Here is a 27059-nt window from a genome sequence, read left to right as displayed (position 1 = left end):
AGTTCTTGAGAGCATATTTGGGGGTTTAGTTGGTTCTTTTTTAAAGATATTATGGGTCCTAAGCGAAATCCCCTTAGAGGCACCTCCTCCAAGAAAGCATCCTCATCACGCACTCAACCACCACCAACACCACCTGCCCCAGCTGAGTATGACACTAATATTTTTGTTAGTAAGGACGCTGCCGAGTTGTTTAAAAAGATTTATAAAAGATCAGTGGTAAGGGAGAGGGGGTTTGACTTTGATGAGGCCCCTGCTGTACAACACCCTGGTTATGAACTTATAAAAGCTGAAATAGTGCGTCGAAGATGGAATTTGTTTTGTGACTCGAACCATGTGGATTCAGCCAACTGCTCTATTATATATGAATTTTTCGCCAATTTCTCCTATCAAGATGCAGAGCAGAATAATTTTGTCAGAGGCAAATTGGTGCCTACATCAGCCTATGCATTCAACCAATTACTGGGTCTTCCCTCTTTTTCTGCACAAGAGGATGAATACTGGCAGTTAGCCCATTTCGAGGAGCCAGACTATGATGCGGTGGCTGCGGTCTTGAGTATGGAAGGGGCACGTTTCAGTTATCATAATGGGAGGCCCAAAGAATTGTTCAGGTGGCAGCTAAACCCAGTTGCGAAGGCGTGGTTTTATTTTGTGTGTGCACGTTTACTGCCAACGTCTCACCTGTCTTCTGTTGATCGAGAGCGTTGTTTGTTAGTGTACGCTATCATGACTCAAAAGAAGGTCGATGTGGGCCGCATTATTCGATATAGCATACGCAACATCAGTCGATTCAACACTACCGCTGGTGTCGCCCATGGTACCTTCCTTTCGACTTTATGTAGCACTTATGAGGTACCAACCTTTTCCAGCGATCTAGTCCGGAGGCCAATGGGGGCCATCAATCAGACCTTGTTTACGGCCTTCCCTCCAGCCTATCTTATGCAGCCTGACTCTACTCAGCCAAATAAGCGCAGCCGGGCTGATGAAACAGGGGGCCCTGATCACGCTGAGGAGGAGGAAGTAGAAGAAGCGGGTCCCAGCAACCCACATGAAAATTTGGCAATTGGAGGACCGATTGACGAGCACACGCAGAGTACGCATGCTCGATTGGATTACATTATTCAACAAAATCAATATTTAATCCAATCGCAGCAAGCGCAAAATCAGCACTATAATGACTTTATGGTGCAACAAAATGAATATGGCCGGGCTCATATTGAGGAGTTGAATACTTTGGTCACGAGGTGGACTATGAGTTCAGCCGATGAGAATTATTTCACTCCACCGCCACAGTACACTCCATATCAGTGGCCACCTCCACCACCTCCACCGCCATACTGATGTGGCGTCAGGTAAGTTCTCTTCCCTTGTTCTTTTTCTTTATCACATTGGGGACAATGTGCGTCTTAAGTTTGGGGGGGAGCTTATTTTGTTTTATTTTTGTTTTCTGCGTTGTTTAGTTTAGTTTTCTGTAGTGTAAAAGTTAAACCATCATTCTTGTCTGTACTTGCTTTGTCTTTGCTCGTGAAAAGGAAATTGAATTCAACTGTGTGCTTGGTTCAATTGTTTTAGAGTTGAATTTAAAAAGTTCTGTGGGAAATTTCTAATATGTTTTGAAAAGACAACATTTTGGATTGTATTATATGTGTTTGACTAGGGTTGGTGGAATGACAATTTGAATCTAATAGAACTTGCATTATTTGGCTTTTGAGGCGAAATTCTTGATGACATGTGTTTAGAAAAGTGATTTAGGCAATTTTTTTGGATCGATTGTGCCTTTCAAGCCGACCTTGAGTTAATTATCCTTAGTTACCCTTTTGAGCCTTGAATTTGGTTTTTGTTCTTGATCATACTATTTGAGCCTAAATTTCTTAACTTCTTTATTTTTGTTTTCCTTTCCTTTTGTTATCATAAGCATATAATCTGTGGGAAAGAAGAAGGAAAAATAGTAAGAGGTTGTTATGATTGGAATACAGTATGATTGTACAAAAAGAAGAGAGAGAGAAGTCTTTGAGAAAAAAAAAAAAAGGAATAATATCACTTTGTCACACTCCTTGATCATATATATATATAGAAAATAATAAGTTTGGGGGAGTGTGATTTGAAAAAAAAAAAAAAAAAAAAAAAAGTGATAAGTCTAGAAAAAGAAAAGAAGAAAATAATGAAAAGTGTTGTCATCTCTCTCTCTAATTGTATAAAAGGGTGATTTTTGGTGTGGTAAAGAAAAATTTGGTTGGTTTTAAGGTTTTATGCTTATGGTAACGATTGAGCTTAAATGAGAATTTCATCTACCCTTACCTAAGCCTAACACTATAACTTGTGAAAGTCCTTTTGATTTCAAAACATGTGTTGTTGACATTAGTGGAGAAGGTCGAGTAATGCAAGCATATTGTAGATTTGGTTTGTGGAATTGTCTGGAATGAGTTGAGCATATATGATAGAATGCAAGTGTTGTAGTCATTTTCATGATATATTATTGATTTCCCTAATTGAACTGTATAAGTTGGACTTTAAGGCAATTGAGCTGAAATTCTAGTTATAAATATTGCAATTGAGATTTCATGAGTGTTGGCAAAGCAGTGTAGATGGTAATGATGGTTTAGCTTGTTCGTTTGTGTTTGTTTCTTTTTGTTAGTGTAACTTGGTCTTTACTCGAGGGCGAGAAAAGGTTAAGTTTGGGGGAGTTTGATGAGTCTAGTTTTTATTATGTTTTGGTGATGTTTTTAGTAGTCTTTTATTTTGTTTTTCCTTGTTTTAGCGCGGGTTTACGCTTTGTTTGGTTGTTTTTGAGAATATCAGGAAGAATTGAGCATGTGGAAGAAAATGCCAAAGAAAGGGAAGAAATAACCGAGTTTTTCATCATATTTTGATCAAGAATGGTTCTCAATACAATTTGGAAGTGTTGGTGAAATTTTGGGATGAAAACTTGAAGAATTGAAGAATTCCTTAAGAGCCACGGCATGATCAAAGTAGGGCCGCGGCTAGGGGGAGAAACAGAAGCATGTTTTTTTGAGGACATCTTCGGGCCGCGGCATGGCTAGATAGAGCCGCGGCATGGATGGGCACTCTGCCCAGAAAACAACGATGCGGGCCGCGGCATGGTTTCAGAGAGCCGCGGCATTGAAAGGATATTCTGCCCAGAAATTTTGACACGGGCCGCGGCATAGTGTATGTAGAGCCGCGGCCCGCCTCTCTAAAATCTAAAAATCCTAGGTTTTAAAGGACGAAAAAGAGGAGAGAAGGACGTACGGACGAAGGGAGGAGTTCTGGTGTTGAAGGCTCAAGCTTAGAGTATTTTTACATGTTTTTCTTCCTGATGTTATTTTTAATTTCTGTTGTGATTAGCACTATGACTATGAACTAATTTTCTGTTTAGGATGTTCAATTGAATCTCTTGAATTTCTGTTATGACCTAATGCAATTTTAATTTCATCTTCTTCAATCTTCTTCAATTCCATATAATCTGTTCTTATAGAATGATTATTGATTGGCCATCTTTAGTCATATTCATATGTTTTTAAGTCAAAATCTGAGAAGTGAGATTTAATTATGCCTTGGTTATATTGGACATAATTATAATTTAGAACGAAAGTATCTGAATTAATTGTGTAGCTGTTATTAAGTTGTGGAATTTAATGCTACCTTTGTGGTTCAATTTACCATAGAAATATAGGAAATTGTCACCTAGGTTGAGTTTATAATTCATAGTATGATTATAGGCTGCTGTTTCAACTTGTTAATTGAATTAGGTAAAAAAATAAGAAGAATTCATACTTTGCATTAGGGAATAATAGGAAGGATAGTTGATGAGATTGAATATCCTAATTGTTTCTCAGTGATTGAATTAAGAGTTTTTACTATTAGTTATTATTCTATTTAATTGTCGATTATTATTTCTGCACTTTATTGGTTCTTTTGCTGTATTTTACAAAAATCAAGAAGTTTTAATTCATCAAATAGAACAAGAGATTAATTGACTGGTAATTGATAACTCAGTCCTTGAGGACGATACTTGGTTTTACCATTTTATTACAAGTTCGCGACTATGTGCACTTGCATAGCAAAATTATCGCAACACTAAGTTTTATTTTTGTGTAGTTATAACAGACGGTTTTTATTTATTATTTTTTTGCAATTGCCTATTATTTCATTTGCTTTCCGAAATTTTATAATTTTGTTTATTATTTTATTTTTTTGCATTTGTTTATTTTTTTTCATTTTTTTTCAATTGTTTATTGTTTCACATGTTAAAATTTTTTGTCTATTTTTTAATTTTAATTTTAATTTTTTGATTTATTTTAATTTTTATGATTTTAAATTGTTGTTCATAGCAACCTGTTTTATTTAATAATATTTTTATTTCTTTCGTTCCTGAAATATTTTTTTTTCTTATATGTTCATTTGTATATTTTTTTACAAGATGGTGAACTTGTTTTCAAACCCGAGAATAGACTGGGTGGGAGGTTAGTCTACACATCTCATTATTATGTAATAAAGCTTATTAATGAAACCTTGACTTTACCGTGTCATCATCATCTATTACTATCGGTAGTAATGATGGATTTGGTTGGAACTTAATTTCTACAGCTATGTTTTTACTTTGTACCTTCATTTTTTTTAGTGATCATTGTACTCAATTGAAGAAAAGTACAGTCACTAGGAGGTATGAGACCAGTTACCTCAAAATATTTATAAGTAAACTGATTTTCCCAAATATCATTGTAGTAAATGTACACAGTTGTCATATTTGTGTATCCCGTTTTCATATAATAAACAATAAGACATATGTTAGATAATAAAACTTGTATTACTTTACTCATTTCATTTTTTTTCACACGAAATCGAAATATAAACAAATGTATTTAACTTTCACAGATGTGTTATAATTTTACATATTTCTTTTTATACAAAAATTGCTAAATAAATATATAAAATGTAATACATAACAATAGCAGTTTATAGATGTATATTCTTTAAAAAAAAAATTGGTCAAAGTTTTCTTTTATATAAAAAAAAATTTGTTTAAAGATTTACAAAAACATTGTTTATTTTTTTTATAAGATTTATATAAACTGTAGTCATGTTTATGTATAATTTTTTCAAAAAAAAAAAAAAAAAAACAGTTACCTATATGTTATTTAATAACCCTTGAATTACTGACCATTTTTATTTTTTTCCTCGTGACATTGAAAATAAAAAAAAATGTTTTAAGTTAAACAAATCTGTTTTAATTTCACATATTCTGTTTTTAAAACAAAAACATATCTAAATAAATAATTAAAAAGAAAAACATTACACTATTAGGTTATAGTTTTTTTAAAAATAAATGTTTTTGTTAATTATTTGTTCAAAGAGTCCTTTTATGTTTTACAAATTTATGTTTAGATTTACAATAGCATTGTTTATTTCCTTCTACATCATAGTGTGTTTTCTTTTTTGTTTTGTTTATTTCGTTATTTAAGTTCATCTAATTATTCCTAACAATGCAACATAACATAATTTGTTGTTCAATTGAACACCTTACAAAATAAATGTATCCGTTTATTTTTTTGAACTAATGAAATTGATAATTATATCTAAATGTGCTGATTGTACCCATTATTATTCAAGCTTTTCATTTTTAAACTTAGTCGATTATAATATAAAACTACTTAAACATATGTTATGCACATCACAATGTTAAATCAAACATATATATATGTACTTTAAAACAAAATTGAGATATAATTCAATCAGAAAGCTTACTTTGCTGGAAACAATGGTGTCTCAAAATGGCAGCTTCAAAATTGGATATTGCATCATTTTTCTAAGTAGTTTACTTTAGATCAATACACTTAATTCCTATATCAAAATATAAACATATTTATCTTTCTTTTAACCAACGTTTTTTCTTAATGTTACTCATCAAATTGTGAACAAAATGCAGATTTGTTGAAGATATATATTGAATTTTTTTTTAAAATGGCGCCTATTAATATTTTATGATTATGTATCTTCTGTTTTATTTGTGTAAATCAGATTTTAAATGTTTAATATTTGTGTATATTTATTCCCCTATCATTATTACTCATATTATATATTAATTGATAGATATCCTTATTTATATCAGCTATTATGGTTTTTTGTATGTATTTTATTTATGGGAAGTTACAACTTTTGAAACTAAAACATATATGGAAAGTGACTGAAATTAAGGGATTGCATTTTCATAATTTTATATATTAAAATGGTATAGATTGTATATATTTTTGTAATTAGTTTATTTGGTGTTATTACAGTAATTTTTTTACATTTGTTGTATATAAGTGATTAGTTTACCAGTTACCCATTCAAGTTTTCATATATATTATTTTTCCCAGATTTGAATGTTCCCACTAGGATAACAGGTTACTCATTCACATTATCAGATAATTTTTTTCTAGATTTGAATGTTCACATCAGGGTAACTAGTTACTTATTCACATTTTCATATTTTTATTGTTTTTCTTTCCAAATTTGGATGCTTATGGGTTATAACAAAAAGAAAATGTTGAAAAAATTGATTTGAATTTTTGTTACATATAGTGGGAAAAACTATGAAAAAAACAATTACTATAATAAAAGATGATAAAATAATAAAATAATTATCTAATGTTAAAATATGTGTAAAAAAAAAGAAAAAAATGGAAGGAGTAAATAATAAGTACAAAAAAGAAGAAAAAATGGAAGGAAAAAAATAAAGAATGAAAAAAACAGAAGAAAACTAAAAAAACTATGAAAAAAAAAACAAAACAAAAGAAATGAAATGATGAAGAAAAAAAAGAAAAAAAAAATAGATGAATGAATAAAAATGAAAACAAAAAAGAAAAATAATGAAAAAATTTGAAAAAAATTGGTAGAAAAAAATGAAAAATAAATAAATAAAAAAATGGAAGAAGAAGAAAAAAAAGCTCATATGTGTGGAAAAAAAATGGAAGAACATAATAAATACAAAAATAAAGGAAAAAACTAAAAAAATAAATAAAAAGAAAGAAAACTGAAAAAAAAAATGAACAAATGAACAAAAAAATAGATAAATGAAAAAAAAATGGAAACATGGAAAGAAAAAAAAAGATGAATGAAAAAATTGGTAGAAAAATAGAAAACAAAAATAAAAAATTAATGAAAAATAAGAAAAATAAAAGACAAAATTAAAAAATTATCTTCAAAATCAAAGAAAATATAAAAAAATATGACATAATTATATATTTTTCAAATTTATGCGAATTTTTTTTTTTTCATAAATGTGAACTTTCAAATCAAAAAACCATAAAAAAAAAGTAAAAAAAATAAATATCCATATTTTTGTAAAACAATCTTTTAAAAATCATAAATATGAAAAAATCACTTCGGAAAAAAGGTAAAAGTGGATATATGTTAGTTGTTTATAGTTGCATAAACTTCAAAATCTAGAAATGAGCGTCAGTTTGAATGAAGTCCACAGTATTATATTGTTCCATGACATGGAATATATCCTGGGTTTTGACAAATAGTAATTTACGTGGATATGTGTTATTACAAAAAACAAAAAAAGCATCTTATTCCAAACAACATCAGATATTCACAGAAGTTATCAGAAAGCTAACTAAGCTCAAAGATTTTTCTCTATGAAGTCCCAAATTCTCTTCTCCATATAAATCCGATCCCTTTGCCCGCGAGGCATGTGGCGTTCGTCTGGAAATATCAGAAGTTCATAAGGCTTTCCGGCCGCCACAAGTGCATTCACAAGCCTAGCAGTGTGCCTAAAATGAACATTTTCGTCTATCATACCATGCACAATCAGCAGGCTTCCTCTCATCTTGTTAACATGATGCATAACCGATCCAAACTCGTAAGCCGTCAGATTATCAGACGGCAGTCCCATGTACTTCTCAGTGTAGAATGTGTCGTATCCGTCCCATGAGGTAACTGGCGCACCTGCAACAGCACATCGGAAGACATCGGGATACCTGGCTAGAGTCATAGCTGAAAGATATCCACCGTAGCTCCAGCCGTATAATCCAATCCGGCCTGCTTCTGCTAGACCTTGTTTGATAAGCCACTCTGCCCCAGTTAGTTGATCATCAGCATCAACGCTACCGAACTTGTGTTTAACAGAACCTTCGAACTTCAATCCTCGTCTAGCTGTTCCTCTGTTGTCCAACTGTAAAACGAGTAAAATGCGATGATTATGACAGGAAACATAACAGTGAACGACATTAATTGCTATGCAATACAATAAGTACGCTAACTAATTACCTTCCATACTAGGACCCCTTTGCTTCGCAGGTACTGCGCTCTCATGTCCACTGTGTTTATCCAAGAATCAGAAACAAGCTGTACGCACGGTCCACCATAGACGCTGATCATAGTTTTGTAAGGTGGAGGTCCAAACCTTGTTTCGTCAGGCTTATATAAAGCCCCAAATAATGGAGACCCGTCATTTGCCTGTAACTGAACTATCTCTGGAGGCTCAAGGTGAAGCTTTTTATGCCTTGGAACTGTGTATGACTGCTCATACAGAGACATTATTAAGCTACCATCATGCAAGGAGCGAAGTAAAACCTTAGGAGGAGAGTCAAGTGAATCATGAATATCAACAAAGTTCCTCATATGATGATCAAGGACAACAACATGCTTCCCCTTGCTATGAGTCAGTCTCACTGGGGCCTGCAAGGGTTCGTTTTCATCTCTGAAGAGTTTAGCACAATAAAGGTTAGATTCTAAGGGCCCATCATAGGTTCCGGTAAAGTATACTAGCCCTGAAGCTTCATTGACACCAGCAATTTGTTCCACCATCCAGTCTCCTTCAGTGATAGCTCCTAAGAGGTTTCCATTTGTATCGTGAAGATAAAGATGTCGAAAACCTGTTCTTTCACTTGCCCAAATAAATCCCCCACAAAATTTGCTTGCTCTGTCCAACGACGTGAAGCAGTCATGCAAGTTAATCCATGTGTGATGTTCTTCTTCCAATATAACTTTCCTTTCACCGGTTCTGATATCAAACTTTAGGATCTTTAGTTTGGTGTGCAATCTGTTCAAAACCTGCACAGTTAACACATTCCCCATCATCCAATTTACTCTGGCCAAGTATTCCTCGTTATTTTCTGGTTGATCTTTTCCTCCGCATAAGAGATCCATCCAAGTAACAGGACCTCCAACAGAAGAAACAACCCCAAGACGAACTTTGACATTTGAAGCTCCAGCAAATGGATAAGCATGGTCTTCTTGTGCATCGGAGCCAAGAGAACTTTTACCTTGGTGCATAATCCTGAAAAGGGGTATCTCAGAAGAATCAACTTCTGTGAATGCAATATATCTGCTGTCTAGTGACCACCAGTATCCATTCTTCCTGTCCATCTCCTCCTGTAATAAGAATATATTTCGAAATCTCTGTAACAATTTTATGAATCCTAAAAGAAAAAAACAAAGCATCACTTGCATTTTGAAATTAATTTCTTGTTATGTGCCATAATCCTCAAAAACCGGACACACCTACAAGACTATCAATTCAAAAGGAAGTGCATTTTATCGAAGGGGGGAATTTCGGGGTGTGTTCAAATGATATTCTCACCTGAGCTATATATTCAGCAAGTCCGTGGGTCTGCAAAAAACAGAAAATTAGAGTCGTATCAGTCAAAACAAGCCAAAATCTAAGAGTCAACTTTCTACATAGATTACAACTGAATGAAACTCCAGATGTCAAATAAACTTGTACAAAACTTTACCACAGCACTTTCTTTAGCATCGAATGTTAACTGTTTTGATTCGTTGTACAACAAGTTTAGAACATGCAGCTCACTGTCTCTAACATAAGAAAGCATTGAACCATCAGGGGATAGATGTGGGTCAATAATTGGCGAAGACGGGGTGCTCAGAAGTTTAAGCTCTGGCCTTGAACTGGAAAGATCTTGGAAGTATATCTAGCAATGTAAAGAGCACTAAGTAAGAGATGAATGTAGAGCATAAAGATGCACACTTTGTTGAATTTAGTAGGATATAGGTGTTAAATATTTCTGTTTCGCCACAAAATTGGATGAAAAAAGTACTATAGTAAAGTGACCCAATGTGTTTCAAAATGAAATTAGAAATGCTCAAGCCAAAACAAAAATCACAATAGAAAATAACCTTTTGTTTCATAATAAACAATTTGAGATTAACAGTCTAATAAATGATTGGTAAAATTAAGATACTTAGGGAAAAAGTATGACTTTCTTCATCAAGAAATACTAGAGTCTAGTAACAAATATTCCACTTTCATTATCTACCAACGAGAAAGAAAGGTATTAGAACCAGCATCCTTAAAAAGCCATATTGGCAAAATTCATAATTTCAACCAACCTATTAATGCAAATTTCTAAAAGCTCTATACATGTCATACAGAAAAAATTGAACCTCTAATCTCTACACATTAATATATAGACATGAAAAAGAAATTGTAAACGATAATTTAGTAACAAACCCCTGCTGGCAATGGCACCATAATTGCTTTTCTTTTAGAGCTTGTCTTCACCCATTCGTAGCGTGTCACTCCCAACCCCCGCTCCCTCAACCTCTCCCTCCTCAACTTCTCTTCTGGTGAAATATTAGTCTCATCAAGCCCGCCATCAGGCGGACTGAAAAACAAATCTTGATTGGAACTTTTTAGATCATAAGCAAAAACCTTCCTACTCAAAGTATGATCAGGACTAAACAAAAAAGTTAAAATACTATCATCAGGACTAAAACTGATTGATGTTGGGGCAACATATCCGGGCAACGGATATTGTACAATCTCCTCAACAGGGAAAAGATTACATCCATCAACAATGTTGGAGTCTGTAACTGGCATATTGCAAGAGTTGGATCTCGAACGCTTCAGATTTTTCTTATTCTCATCACCAAATGATTGCATTACAAATCAGATAACTTGGTACTCCTTATACACCAGCAGATCATTAATCTGAAATCATCCCAGTTCAAGATAACAAAAAAATAAATTAACAACTGGTGAAAACCATTAAGCATAAATAAAACCCATCAAATCTCAATTCTGTTTGGCTGAAGAGAAAATTTCAGAATCAAATGTAAAAGGACTAATTAAGTCCATAAGAAAAACAATTTGTAAATTTACTAAGGTTGATAGTTAAGTAAGAATCTGATAAGAAAGATGGAAAAAGAATCCAGTATAAAAATTCATTATTTTCAACTCAAAGCTTTCCAAAGAATAATAAATTTAAAACCCCATATCAACATTATCCACACATTTCCCAACAAGTTTCTCAGAAACCGAACGGCAGAATATTAATCCAAATTACAGAAAAATAATTGTAAGCCAGATAATAAACTTACAATTCAATAATTCCCATTCAGTTTCAGCAAGCAGAAGAATAAAGATTTTTATACACAAAATGGAGGATTAAGACTGATTATTAATCTTGAACAACAATTACCTACCAAGAAACCCCTCGAAGCAGTCCTTTTTCAACACCATGGGTAGGTATCCACTGGATCCGATCACAGAATATGAAACTGCATCACAACCACACACAACCCAAAAAAAAAATAAAGTTCAAATCAATGAAAAGTGATAAACTTGAAAAGACAATAAATACAAAGGTAAGAACTTTTTTTTTAAAATGAAATGGGACCTGAGAAAACGATCGGCCATGAAAGGAAGAAGAAGATATGGGAATTTGGATTGTACTACAAAGCTATATTATTGTCGTATATAATATTTATATATGAATAATTATCACTAAAAAGATAATGAAGAAGAGAAAATTTATTATATAGATCTAATGAGAAAGATGGCGAGTCAACCAGGTTCTCTCCTATCTTACTCGGTGTTTGCTGGTTATAGTTTGTTACCCGAAGTCGATACGCGTTTAGTTCACGCTCCAAAACCGCGCGTTGGCTCTCTTAGTTTAGCCATTTATCCTATTGGGGACAAATAACCCTTAGCCTCATTATTTGTTTTGAGTTTTGAGTTTTCATTTGGCGCTTATGTTTTGCATTTGTGTCCACCGCCCCAAAAATAGATAATTTTCTCACTTTTGATTTTTTTTAATAATTAAAATATAACTATACATATTACTCTTTAATTGTATTACCCTTAAAAAAAATTACCAACCCACTTTTTATTTTTCTCATTTTTACTTACTATCATATGAGCATGTATTTTATAAACTAATATATTATAATCATATATTATATTCTTCTTCTAAATTAACATATAAGCATATATATATACAGAGGTGAATTCTACAATAGGAGGATGTTTTTTGTCCACACCGTTAGGGGTGTTCTTATTTTTAGTGCGTGAAAAATTATAACCAAAATTTTTTTATATGACGGTGTACACTATAGTTATAGTAGGCATCCCACCAATTTTCAAGAAATTCATAATAATTTACGGTGTCGAAAAAGACTTCAAAATAATTTGTTTCACGCATGTATAAAACAAGCTTAAAAATAACATTTTTTCATGTTTTTTTTAGTATATGAATAGATTACAATTAAAATAAAATTATATGACGGTGTACAATGTAGTTATTTAGAATTCCTCATAAATTTTTGGGAAATTCTAAATAATTTATAATGCTGAAAATAAAAAATAGGTTGTTTTGAAGTTTGTTTTTATACGCACGTGAAATAAGTTGTTTCTGTATCGTAAATTATTCGAAATTTTTAAGAAACTGGTGGAAGGTCCTAAATAACTATAATGTACAACATCATATAAAACAAATTGAATTATAATTTTTCCACGTGCCAAAAACAAAGACACACCTACCGGTGGGGGCAAAAGGTATGTCCCCACTATAGTCGTCTCCTATATATATATATATATATTAGTTAAAAAAAGTTACTCACTAATATATGTATATGTTGACGTCGTTTTTCGTCAACTTAAAATGTAGAGCACATAAACAGCAAAAACTATGCCAAGAATAACACAATAAAACAATGAGAGTTTTTTACGTGGTTCACCAGTTAACTCTGCCTAGTCCACGAGTCCTTTTTATTAAGACTTAGGAAATTTCTGGAAATTCTTCAGGGATGAATTCTCCAGAGTTTCTCTCAAGATCACAAAATTTCGGTCATTTACAAAGGTACATGATCTCTCTATTTATAGAGGAGATCTCAGAATACAATCCCACATATTTTTGGAAGTTATTCTGTACATTAATAAATTTAATGACTTTAAAGTTTGTAACTCTTATATACAAGGAAACGTCCTGAAGACCAGAGGCGTATAACCGACTAGTTAATATCCCTTTATTGTAGGGAAGTTACAACAATAAATATCTCTTGAATGCATAGACTGCATCTCCTCAGGTGACCTATTAAGTCGTTCGAGATCAACAATCAGCATCATGTCAATCTAGGTCTTTGAATAAATTACGAGTTGCATTATTTTCCCCAAGACCATCTCGGAGTGGGTAAATATCACTGAAGCCACCTTATTTCGAGCTCACACCTATGCCAAGCTCGGACCACTTGATCCGAGGCCACCCGACAATGGACGTACTCCGATGTTCTGTCTTTCGAGCTTGTGAGGACTTCGAGGCTACCTATCTTCGAGGTTGCCACCTGCTTTGAAGATTTGGCGTCTAGATTACGAACATGTATTTTAGCTATCGCGAGTTTACACCTGACGAATCCAGCTTTCGAGGTCACAACCTCAAGTCTCGAAATCTGGGTGTAACAGTATATATTAATTTAGAAGAAAAATATAAATTATGCTTATATATTGCTAAACAAAAATATGATAAAAAAAAAAGGAAAAATGAGCAACTAATATATATATAAGAAAATTATATGATAGGAGCATTAAAAATAGGCGCACCAATGCACCTTATCGTGTTTTTCGGTCGGTGAAATTTTTTTATGACCATGTACATTGTAGTTATTTAGAGTATCCTATAAATTTTCATAACATTCTAAATAATTTACAATACCGAAAACAATGTTCAAACAAGTTGTTACATGAGTGACTATTTTTTTTATGCGCGTGGAAAACAGTTTGTTTGAACCTTATTTTCGATATTATAAATTATTCAAAATTTTCCAAAAAAAATTTTATATTAAATTTTTCCATGGTTATTTTGCAATTTTTTTTTTTTTTTGTAATATGAATTGTGTTTATTTATTTTTATTTATTATAAACATTTTTTTTTCATTTTTTTTAGATTGTACATTTTTTTTTTCAAAATTTGGGTAAGATAACCGATTACTTAATTGATTTTTCACAGTTATGTAAAAAAAATCCTACAGCTAGCTTAAATAACATTTATCCAGAGGAGTAACCAGTTACTTGTTTGATTTTTCACAGTTATGTAAAAAATAGTCTTAAAGGTTAAATAACGTGTATCAGGAGGAGTAATCAGTTACAATGAGATGAGTAACCTTCTGCCATAAAAGGGGTGATGAGTCACTCATATTAGAAATGAAAAGAAACATCGAATTTGAAGGAAAAAAGGAAGAGTAAGTATAATTTAGTAACCAGTTACCATAAAGAACCCATAAATATACACACACATCAGAACGTGAAGGTAACCAGTTACCTCCAGAAATATACACACAAAGAACGTGAAGGTAACCAGTTACCATAGATCTGAAGATAGAAAAAAAAAAAAAAAAAACCAGGTCTGACCACAAACCAACCTCCACCCTCGCCTTCGACCACCACCAAAACCACCCATCCCCTGCGCGCAAAACCCCATTGCAACCCCAGCCATCCCCGTCGTTTTGCAGAGCTCCGAGCACCACGAATCACACTCAGCCTAGGCGCCATCTTTCTCCCTCGCCTCCGACCACCACCAACACATCCCTCACCTCAGCCTATCCCCGTCGTTTTGGATTTGGGGGCTCACGAATGGAATCGGGCAGATTGGGGCTGTGTTCGACAATGGCGTGACTGGGTGTTCTTGGCTGGGTTTCATGAAGGTGCGTGCCTAAGGTGAATCGCAGGTGGTGAGGGTGGTGTTGGAAAAAGCTTAAACAGGATCTTTATTTATTTTCATGTATATCTAATATGAAACAAATTAATACGAGATAGCCTAAAACATGTTTCTAAACTTGAATTAAAGAGAAACAAAGAATAGAATACTTACAGTATACGCAGCGGAATTAAGAGTCATTCCTTCAGTTTCTCTAACTCTTGTATCATTTCTGTCGCAGAGTATTATCAAGAAACTGAACCGATCTTCTATTTTCTTCACAATCTTCCAATGTATCCTTAGAACCACCTAGACTAGTGTAGACAATTCTCAACACATGAGATAGATATAGAGAGAATAAGAGAAAATAACAAAGAGGCTTAGAAAATGACTTGTGTTTAGAGAGAATCTAAAACTATCAGAAAATCTAACTTAAGACTTATCAAACTTCTTATTTTGACTTCTCTATAAGCACTCCTTTTATAGACTCAATTAGGCAATTTAATTTAATTAAAAAATCAATAAAATAACAGCTATTTTGAAGCCCTAGGTCGAAATTATCATGGGCTATAGGCCCGTGAAATTTCCCATTTGATTATAAGCCCATTGGACTTAAAATCAAGGCATGTACTATTTTCTATTGATTTAATTAATTAAATAATTATTTAAATCATTTATCAAATTAATTATTTATAATTTGAACCTTGATTTAAACTTATTTATTAATTTAGATACAAATTTATCTTAATTAATAAATCTGCCATAATTTCTCTTTTATTCTCAAAATTACACAACTTTGTGAAACTATCCAAAATTGACCTGGTCAACTTTGATAATTCTAATTGATGATTAAATCAATTAATTGAGACTATCTAGATGATTTTATCCAAGGTACAATGGGGACCATGGGCCTATGAAATCAAGCTCCAATAAGTTATCATAAATCTAACACATAAATTTACTAACTTATTAATTCCTCGTGACTCCACTATAGACTTGGAATTGCACTCTTGAATTCATAGAACACTCTATAACAAATATAGATACGCTATTAATTATCCATTATTACAACCATAATTGTCACCCAATCCTCTATAGACGGTCTACAATGAGATAGGACTAAAATACCGTTTTACCTTTCATTGTATTTTATCCTTAAAACACTTAGTTCCTTGTAAATGATATTTCAGTAAACTAATTTAATTACTGAAATGAGATCTCTATCATTTAACACCTTGAACCAAACTAAAAGGAAACTATCGTTTCACTTCTTCATCAGAAGCTATAGATGTTCATATCTATGATTAATACTCCCACTCAATTATACTACCGAGTTCCCAAGATGTAAGTATGGGCTAGTCCGTAGGGTAAGCTGGTAACGAACGAGTCAAATAACTCAAATAATACAATCAGTTAGAATACTAACCACTCATAATTGAGATTGAATTGACCTATGGTCAACTATATGATATGACTAGAATAGATAATAATTGCATGTTTACTTATCTTATCAACTGTCAATATCGGTCCTGTCCGATGTAACAAATACATCCGATCTTATCTACTTTGCTAATGTTCTGGAAAGAACATAACACTGTAATGTGTAAGTAGATCATATCGTAGATTGGCAAGTCAGTGTAAATCCGGTGCACTGATTAATCTTAGGACTAACTTATTTTGAACATATAATCATATTTATATTCCACTGTGATTACGTCACTATAAATAAGATTAGCTATATACTCGGGATTTAATAGAAGTTTATATTAAACAAATAATCATGAAAATAAAACATGTGAGCAAAGTGATTGATCAAGTCAAAAAATGATTTCTATTCTTTTATTGATAATAAAATGAGATTACAAAGAATTTGAGTTTTAATTAGAGCATAAAACCCCAACAGGTGGGTGGCTGGAGATGATGGTGGAGATGGTGAGGCAGGCGAGTGAGGGACAGGGAGGTGGCAGCTAGAGAAAAATGAAAGAGAAGAGGTGGCTTGGCTGAAGACACGATATGGACTCAAGTTTCAAATGAGGATTTTTTGCTATGTTAATTACCATAGTACCCCTAATTTTGCTGATGTTTTTTTGTTTAATTATGAGTTCCAATATGTGATTAGTTTTCTCATAAACTGAGTTTTTGTTATTTAAATTTTTTTATACAAATTAAGGAAAGTTTAATTATCATATTTTTGCACATTGATGGCTAAAAAGCCATATTTTTTTAAATTCCCGATCATGGTCTACTATGAAAATAGGGTAAATGATAACCCATTTTGTAAATAATGGTGCAAATAGATACAAATGCAAAACATAGGATGTAAATGACAAGTCTTGGCAAATAATGGAGGATTGTAAGGTTGTTTATCCTTCTATTGGTGAAAATTACATTGGATTTTTTTGTCTAAGAAAAAAAAATTCACAGCTTGCGTGAAAATATTAGACACAAACACTTATGACAAGGTTTTCTAATGAAAAATCATATAGAGCGTTGGTTTTGATTGAACTTTTATAAATTAATTAATTATTCTATGTATAAAGTTCTAAAAAGAAAATAATAATAATAAGACATGGGAAATTTGAGTTTTTATACTTAATGGATGGTACTAATTAAAAAATACTAGGCATTTTAAACATTTCAAAATAATGTTACTTTTTGGTACTCTACCCAAAATACCTCTGCTATTTTCCCCACACTTTTTTCTTCTCTCTTCTTTTCTTCTCTCTCACCTCACAACACCACTAATACCAGAAAAACTTCCATAACTTCGGCCATCTTGTAGAGATAAACACAATACCCAAAGCAACATATATTTTGAAGATTCTTGGAGTAGAAATTAATAGGGAAGTAATTATTTATCAAATATGGTTATGTTTATTTCACTTAAGACACTAAATACTGCATTTCGAACCGATATTGGCATGATTTTGGGGGTTTTTTTTTTCAGATATGAAACTATAAAATCTGCAGAAAATCGACATTGCTCGATGGGGCCTTCAAAATCAATATTTTCATGAAAAAATCAACGTTGTTTGATAGTTCTTGATGCGATTGTTGCAGGAGACGTAATTTTTCACTCATATGTTCATTTGGAGATATTTTTTTTTAATTTTGGTTTTTTTTTCAAGATCTACACGTTTGAAATATGTATGTACGCATTTGGGAAGCGTAAAACTTGAAAAAAATGCAAAACATACCTCATGTTAAAGACTTGTTTTGGTATGTTTTAAAGTTCTAAACTTTGAAAATTTGTTTATGCACATCTCAAATGTGTAGATCTCAAAAAAATACCCAAAATAAATAAAAAAAACAATCAACCTAATACAAGCACCTGAGTGAAAAATTATGCCTCTTGCGAGAATCGCATTGAGCATCATTGAACAACCATTGAGTAGTATCGAACCACCATCAAGAAAAGACCATTTTTTCATGAAATCTTGATTTTGAAGGCCCATCGAGCTGGTATCAAGAAACCATCGAGCTAGGCATGATTTTTGAGTTTTTTTTTTCAAATCTAAAACTCTGCAAAAATTGACTTTGCTCAATGGTGCTCGATGTCAGCTCTACGAGGCCTTCAAAATCAAGATTTTCATGAAAAAAATGACTTTGCTTAATGGTGGTTCGATATTGCTCGATGCGATTCTTGTAAGAGACGTAATTTTTCACTCGAGTGTCCATTTGGAGTGATTTTTTTGTATTTTTTTTCGAGATCTACATGTTTGAGATGTGCATGTACACATTTTCAAAGTTTAAAACTTTAAAACATACCAAAACATGTCTTTAACATGAGGTATGTTTTGTATTTTGTATTTTTTTTTCAAGATTTACACTTCCTAAATGTGTATATACACATTTCAAACGTGTAGATCTTGAAAAAATATCCAAAATAAAAAAAATTACCCCAAATGGACACTCGAGTGAAAAACTACGTCTCTTGCAAGAATCACATCGAGCACCATCGAGCCACCATTGAATCACCATCGAACCACCATCGAGCAACACCGATTTTGTCATGAAAACCTTGATTTTGAAGACCCCATCAAGCTGACATTGAGCACCATCGAGAAAAATCAATTTTCTAAATATTTCATAGTTTCATATCTGGAAAAAAAAAATCGCAAAAAATAAAATAAAAAATCATGCCCAGATTTATTTGAAATGCAGTATTTTAGTGTCTTCAGTGATGAATATTTGCCATTACATTGAGTTCTCTTATATTTTACCTCACTTGCGGATTTTCTCTAGTAATGAATGAGAGAGAGAGTTGAGATGAGTGAATTAAGGTAGAGAGAAATAGTAAAAATTATGCTAAGAGTATTTTGGGTATACTAGCAACAATTGACATCATTTTGAAATGTTCAAAATCCTTAGAATTTGTTTTAATTAGGACCCCCCATTAAGCATAGAAACTCAAATTTTCCTAAGACATTTGTCGTTTATACAATTTAGCTTCTTATATTTGTTACAAGACAAATGCTAAGGAGCACCTAAGTTGTCCAATATTTTACAAAGTGGTATACTTTTATTAGTTTAAGTCAATATTAGGTTCTATATATTTTAATTTAAATTAAAATATGTGGGATTCGATAATAAATCAGATTAATGGTCATATTCTAGGGTGTCTTATAGTATTACTCTTTTCTTTTTAATATTTTTTTGGGAACAAAAGATCCAAAGTGTCATGTAGCTATAACTAAGGGACCAAAGTTGTAAAAGATATATATATATATATAACAAATTATTGAGAATGTATAATTTCACTGTATCTTTTATTTATTTACTTTTTGTTTAAAATACCAATTTTGATTCGTATTAATAAATTTAAAGATGATCTTTTTATTTTACGAAACTTACAAAAATAATCTAATGGATATTTTTTTATCAAATAATATTTTAATGTGACCATATTACTTTTGTTGTAATATCATTGATATAATGAAATAGAATTATACTATTTATTTTATATTCCTGTTAAATTATAAATAAATATTTTTAAATATGTTCATGTCACTTTCTCATAATAAAACATGACAAATCAATTATATTAGAGAAATAAGTACATTAAATTAAAAAAAATTAAAGTTTTCACAGACAATATATTTTTATTGAGAATTTACTCATTTGGTATCCTACATTTTTACAAAATATCATTTTGATACTTTATTTTTTCAATAATATTTATATGGTACATTATATTTTAAAATTATACATATTTAGTACCCTAAATTCAGATTTGATAAATAAAATTTTGTCAATATGACAAAACTGTCATCAATTATATGTAATTAAGTAATTAAATTTGAATTTAAAATTCATATAAGTTTGATTAAATTGGTAAAATTTAATTAATTAAATTTGAATTTAGAATACCAAATATATACAATTTTAAAATATAAAATAACAAATAAATATTATTATAAATACATAATACCAAAACAATACTTTATACTCGTTTTTATTTTATTAGAAATGATAAAGATGCTATCTTTAAAGAATAATTAAAAAAAAAAATTTGCACGAGGCTTCCAAACAGTGCGTGAGACGCACCACACAACTTTTTTGTCCTTAGTACAAATAGAAGGTTAAGATTAAAAAAGAAAAGTAAAAAGAAAGAAAGAATCGATTAAACTCTCTCAGGTTGTTTGATAAAATAATTTGATCACCTAGAATATTAAAAAGGTTATATATAATTGACTTGTAACTTCAAAATTGTGTTCGGTTGTATATGACAACATTAAATTCAATTTCATCAATTGAATCACATTGTTTGTACATTATTTTGAAAAATTAATAATTTGTAGAATCTATTGTATTATAATTAATGAAAATGTTTAAAATCCACAGTTTTGAAAGAATTTAAAATTACCTTCTTAATGAGTAATCTCATTTTCACAATAATAATTTTTCTAGGCATAAAACAAAGAAAAATCTCATACCAAACATGAAAATATTGAATATTACTATTCCTAATAAAATATTACACCATACCAAACAACCCCATCATTATTTTAGAAAGAAAATTATGTCGTTTCACCTAGTATCTATCACGTATTCTCAACAAATTTTACTTTTTTTTATACTAATAATTTTGATTAGGACCTGATCAAACTAGCCAATAAGGAGCAACTCAATAGAAATGTAAATTTTTGATAATGAGCTAAAACATATGTAAAATTAATATGGATCACAATATATCATAATTTAAATTTAGATCAATAATAAATGATCACTTTTTTATTTATAATATTATCACTAAACATTAATGAAATACCTTAATACACATTTTTTAATTATAATATTGCAATTAATTACTTTTTAAAATATTTTATTTATTAATAATTATTAAATGATAATTAATTTTTCAATCAATTTGCATCTAGTATACATTACAACACAATATAATATTTGTTTATTTTGTGAGTCAAATTTAATAATTTTTATATTATCTATTGGACATATTATATTTTTTATATACGTTACAACACAACTCGCCACTTGTCATATTAGTTATCGTTTTTTTTGATGTGATGGACCATCACAATGATTGTATTCCTTAATTAACAGCCACGAAATGGTTCAATCAATGTGCCATAATTTAGTACGTGTCATATAACACAATTAAGTATAATAAAATAATTGATTAGCCTTAGAAAGAATTCAATATTATTCATCACCAATGGACAAAGCAACGAATACAAGTGGTCGATGGAAAGCAAAAGCTTATACTAATCTAACTTTTGAAGTAAAATCATATATTAACATTTGGATATATTCTTCAGGGAATTTTATGGAGCTTCACTTTTAACTCCTATAGATATAGTTCTCAGTGTTTATAATCTGTGAATAGTTTTTAGCGCGATTTTTTTTATGACCGTGTATATTGTAGCTATTTAGAGCATCCTGCAAATTTTCAGAAAATTCCGAATAGTTTACAGTACCAAAAACTAAGTTCAAACATATTGTTACACGCGTGACTAATTTTTTTTTATGCGCGTGGAAAACAACATGTTTAAACCTACTTTTCGGTACTGTAAGCTATTCGGAATTTTCTGAAAATTTGCAGATGCTCTAAATAGCTACAATATACACGGTCATAAAAAAAGTCACGCCAAAAACTGTTTACGAGTCGAGAAACACTGAGAGCCCTACCAATAGAGCTTAAAGTAAAACCCCTATAGAAGAATTGTCCTATATTCTTTAGATACATTTTATTTTCTTAATATAAAATTGGTAGGGGCATAAATATGCATTTATCCCTATTGCATGAGTGTTTTTTATTTCTGGCATTTAGAAAAATTATAATATAATTTTTTTTTATATCAGTGTATATTATAATTATAGCAAACATCCTACTAAATTTTGAGAAATTCTAAAAAATTTACGGTGCCTAAATGAGAGTTCAAAAATTAGTTACACATATGACTAATTTTTTTTATATGCGTAGAAAACAGACTGTTTGAACTTTGATTTGGACACTATAAATTAGTCGAAATTTTTTGAAAATTGATAAAATGTCTGTTATAACTATAATATACACCGACATAAAAAAAAATAATTCGGTTATAATTTTTTCAAATACTAGAAATAAAAAATGAGCCTATAGTATGGGTATTTCTATGCCCGGACTATAGAATTATCCAATATAATATTTTCATTCAATTTATTTATTCTTTTTTGTTGAATTATACTTATTGGCGTTGACCACTATTAAAATGGGTTGAGATTTATAATTCTCACTCAACAAAAGTAATCTTGAATTGGATATAGAATTACATAATGAATATAAGAAGAGTATGAGATCGAAAGAGTCTATAATTCCTATGAAGTCTATAAGTCTTAGTGAATTATTACTTAATTAATATTGAATAGGGATATTGTATGGTTAGATTAATGATAAATTTACTTGCACTTGAGAGAGGGTATAATTAAATTAGAGTTTTTGATACAAATTAGAGAAAATTAAATGAAAATATTTAGAAACTAAGATTCATAATTGAAATATTAGAAAAATTAAGAGTAGGATTTTAAATATTGGAATTATTCTTATTTGGTTGTTTGAATTTCTTTAGTTTTTATTAATTATCTTGATCCATTTTCATCTTTATTTTTCAAAATAAAATCAAAATATTAGAATTATAATACTTAGTAATATTTAAAATTTGTTATCTTTGGGTTCAACATCATTATTTATCACATCTATAATAAAATTAGACATTTCTCACTTGCAGTTAATTTTCGTGCAACACTTGGAAACTCAAACTCCTAAGCCATTAAAAATAAATTTACGGTTAGATTTGACATTCTCATTTTTATTCTCATTCTCATTCCCACTAAACCAAACTCTCATACTAAATACCCCTTATAGTTTGATTTAAGATTATCTCTCAATCTTAAATTTTTTATCATTCTGATAGTGGACAAACATTAAAAAGTATAACTTTACAAAAAAAGGCTAGCAAATTGAAAGAAAACTTAATAAAATATACTAAATTTTCAATTCATAACACTAAGATGATTCAACCATTCCTCTAGAAATTATGTTTAGTTTATGGTAACTAAAGCAAAACAATCATAAGAAATAATCAAATTCTAAAACAAAGTAAAGAAAAGAGAAAGCTGATATAGATCGATCAATTGTTGTAAAGCCTCATTCTCTTTTCTCTCTTCAAGAACCAGCCGTCAAAAGTCTCTCTAATTGGACCCTGTAATGTTTACTTTAAAAAAATGCATGATTAGGGCTAAATGATTAAGCAATTGGCATTAATGTTGCAGCGCTAGTTCCTGGGCATAAAAGATTTCATAGCACTATAGCACCACTTGCTGATTGTGAATTATTTTTCTTCGTGGTGCTACCAATGCTATTGTAATCTCAAATTTAAATGACGTTTGTTATTCCTAAAAATTAGTAGGAAGGCGTGACATTTATAAAGGACGCGTGACAATAAGAAAGTGCATACAACATTAATTCTAGTTGAATAGGACCATGGAGTAGAAAGTCAAGACGAATACCATTAACGACACTGGTAAAATGTTGACCTGATTGTGTGTCACGAGTAAACAAATGTTGCTGGTCAAGTACAAGACCCAAAATATAGCTCTTGAGCAACTTATTTTGAATTAAATGATTTTAAGTGTATTTTTAGACATTTTTATGTATTTTTCGTGATAAAAAAGCCCTACATATTTTTAGGGACCCATTATGAATTGTGACATCAGTGAGCCTATAAATAAAGTACTCACTCTACAATTAAAGATTCATACACACTTTTCCATACAAAAACTTTGTCAACTTGTAATACTTTTTCAAACTTGAGAAACTCACTTGATTCTAGTTTTTCTGATCTTAAGTTTGAGTGTTCATTCAGTAAAAGTGTCAAGTGGGCATAGCTTATTATTAATTATTAGAGTCAAATCACTATAAATTTTTGTGTTATTTATTTATTTCTATTTAGTTCTCAAATTATTTGTCATTTATTTTCTAAATTGCCATTGTGATCAACAATATTTAAAATACTAAATAATCAACTTCTTTAAAGTCTAATGATTTTTATCTTCACCTTGTCATAATATATATTCTAAAATATATTAAAATTTCAATACTTTAGAATAACCTAAAAACAAAAATCACAAAATAAGCATCTAAAAAAAAAAAAACTCTTCAAATAAAAAATAGAAGAGGCGCGCGTTTCCCTGTTTTCTCTTTTCCATGGCGAAGAAGAAGAGAGTGGTTCGAAAGCTTGCTTCCCATTCCCCGGATCATGGTTCTGTACTTGATGCGCATGACGGAGAAGATGTAGAGAATGGTGCTGATTCCTCAACTGGTTTGAATCTCATTGCAGAAGTGGTGAATTCAGGAGAAAACAGTCCGACTACTTGTTGACGTGAGCATCAGCCTGGTTTGATGGATGATCCGATCATCCAAAGCAATTCGAATTGGGCTGAAGAGATGGAGACGATGCCGGATTCTGAGATCGGCAAGGGCTGTTACCATGAATCAGCGAAATCACATTGGCAATCCTTTTCTAAGGAAAACATGTTTGGTCGTGATCCAATGCTCTCATATTCTGAGCCTCTGATCAAGAATGGGATGAGGATTGCTCAAGTGGATCCAGAAGAGGTGCTTATGCAGACTGCTAGCTGGAGTTCGGCTGTTATCTGCATGGTTTTGGGAGCAAATCCTCCTATGGCAGTTTTTGAGGGTTTCATCAAGCGAATTTGGGGACATCTTGGGATCGCACAAGTGGCTAGAATGAGAATGGGGTTGATTATGGTTAGATTCAATGATGATGCTACAAGAAATCAGGTCTTAGAGTCAGGGGTTCTTCATTTTGATCGAAAGCCTGTTATTATCAGGCCTTGGACTGCGGACTTGAATGCTCTAAAAATTGTGCAATATGTGCCCTTATGGATCCGGTTACACGACTAGGGTCTACAGTACTGGGGGAACAAGAGCTTAAGTACCTTAGTTAGCACTGTTGGGAAACCAATTATGGTTGATCAACATACTAAGGATCGTACTAGAGTCCAGTTCGCTCGGGTCTTGGTTGAGATGGATATTACGGATTCTCCTCCTCGTATTATCCAATTTCTAAATGAACATGGTCAGTTAGTGGAGCAGGGCATTGATTATGAATGGCTTCCTGTGAAGTGTAAGAGTTGCTCGGGGTATGGGCATATTATGGCTGACTGTCGTAAGGGGGAAATGATTACTAAAGGGAAACTGAAAGTTGTAGAAAAGGTTGAAGCAGCTTCCAATGCTCAGGATCTAAAGACTTCGGTGGAGGTGGCAAGGGTTAATCCTGATGTTCAGCTGGTCAATAAAGTTAAGGCACCACCTACTCAGGATAAAGAATGGCTTATTCCTAAAATAAAAGTTCAAGCAAAAGGGCAAGGAACTCAAGAGTATGCTAAACCAGGTTCAGCTAGACAGGAAGTGAAGACATCTGGAAATGCTTTTAGCATTTTGCAAGATTCAGGAACTAGTTTGGAGAAGGGTTCAGTGCCAACGGTGGCAAAGGAGTTAGGTATCTCTATTACGAATAATGGATAATTGTAATATTGCTAGTTGGAATGTTAGGGGAGTTAATAACAAGAATAAACAGAATTCTGTTTTAGATTTCTGTAGTATGAATAAAATAGGAGTTGGAGCTTTAATTGAAACTAAGTTGAAGGAGAACAAGGTTACTGAAATGATGATGACTAAATTCAGTGGCTGGGATTGCTATAATAGCCCAGTTATTGAGGGTCGGTTGCTTATTATTTGGAGGAAGAAATTTGTCAGAGTGATTGTCATCTCTGAATCCACTCAGTTTGTGCATTGCTTTGTTAAAATGACAGGTCAGGATATTGCTTTTTGTGCTACATTTGTGTATGGGTTAAACACCATTGATGCGAGGAAAAGTTTATGGGAGGACCTTATGAAGCTTAAATTTCCTGTTAAGCCCTGGATTCTGCTTGGAGACTTCAATGCAGTGTTCAATTGTGATGACAGAGTTGGTGGGGTTCCTATTGCTATGAAGGACTTGAATGATTCTAATTTGTGGCTAGCTCAGGCTCATGTGGAAGCTCTCAAAAGGACTGGCTCGTTTTTCACTTGGTCTAACAACCAAGAAGGAGCTAGTAGAATATATTCGCGAATAGACCATGCGTTGGTTAATGAGGATTGGCATGATATTTTCCCTCATTCTTTTGCTCATTTTGCTTGGGAGACCTCATCTGATCACTGTTCTTGTGTCATTGCTGCTTCTATATCAGAGAAGATTGGGTTTATACCTTTTCGTTATTTTAATTTCTAGGCTGATCATCAAGATTTCAAAGGGACTGTATTGGCCAGCTGGGAGAAACCTTTGGCTATTAAGGGTTTGAAAGGTCTTTATTATAAACTCATGAGATTAAAACATTCTCTCAAGAAGTTTAATAAGACTGCTATTGGTGATGTGGGGATAGCTTTTACTGAAGCCAGGAATAAATACACTGAAGCTAGATTTCAGGCTCAAATGCATCCGAGTGTTATAGAGTACCAGCATTTAGAGAAGTCTGCAGCTGAGAATTTAAGCAGGATTGAAAAGATGTATTTCAGCTTTTTGAGACAACGTAGTAAGATTAATCGGCTTCAACAAGGGGATGAGAACTCTGCCTTTTTTC

General features: G+C 31.8%; 2 protein-coding genes across 4 annotated transcripts; one reads left to right on the top strand and one right to left on the bottom strand.

The window, feature by feature from the left end:
• Positions 1-7441: 7441 nt before the first annotated feature.
• LOC133834501 (uncharacterized) lies at positions 7442-11803 on the bottom strand. Of its 3 annotated transcripts, none has more exons than XM_062264135.1 (7): positions 11625-11803; positions 11326-11505; positions 10457-10936; positions 9723-9917; positions 9569-9598; positions 8254-9360; positions 7442-8158 (listed from the first exon to the last, which is right to left on the bottom strand). In XM_062264135.1, the coding sequence occupies exons 3-7, from the start codon at positions 10886-10888 to the stop codon at positions 7607-7609; spliced, it is 2316 nt and encodes a 771-aa protein (XP_062120119.1). In that variant the 5' UTR covers positions 10889-10936; positions 11326-11505; positions 11625-11803; the 3' UTR covers positions 7442-7606. The 3 variants fall into 3 exon arrangements, with proteins under 3 accessions (XP_062120119.1, XP_062120121.1, XP_062120120.1); XM_062264137.1 differs by having other exon boundaries at positions 11427-11505; XM_062264136.1 differs by having other exon boundaries at positions 11431-11505.
• Positions 11804-25404: 13601 nt separating this feature from the next.
• LOC133778873 (uncharacterized) lies at positions 25405-26710 on the top strand. Its single transcript, XM_062218891.1, has 2 exons — positions 25405-25939; positions 26055-26710. The coding sequence occupies exons 1-2, from the start codon at positions 25405-25407 to the stop codon at positions 26708-26710; spliced, it is 1191 nt and encodes a 396-aa protein (XP_062074875.1).
• The last annotated feature ends 349 nt before the right edge of the window (positions 26711-27059 follow it).

This window comes from Humulus lupulus, chromosome 5, assembly GCF_963169125.1.
Source record: "Humulus lupulus chromosome 5, drHumLupu1.1, whole genome shotgun sequence".
NCBI lineage: Eukaryota > Viridiplantae > Streptophyta > Magnoliopsida > Rosales > Cannabaceae > Humulus > Humulus lupulus.
This window is presented reverse-complemented; position numbering and strand designations above follow the sequence as displayed.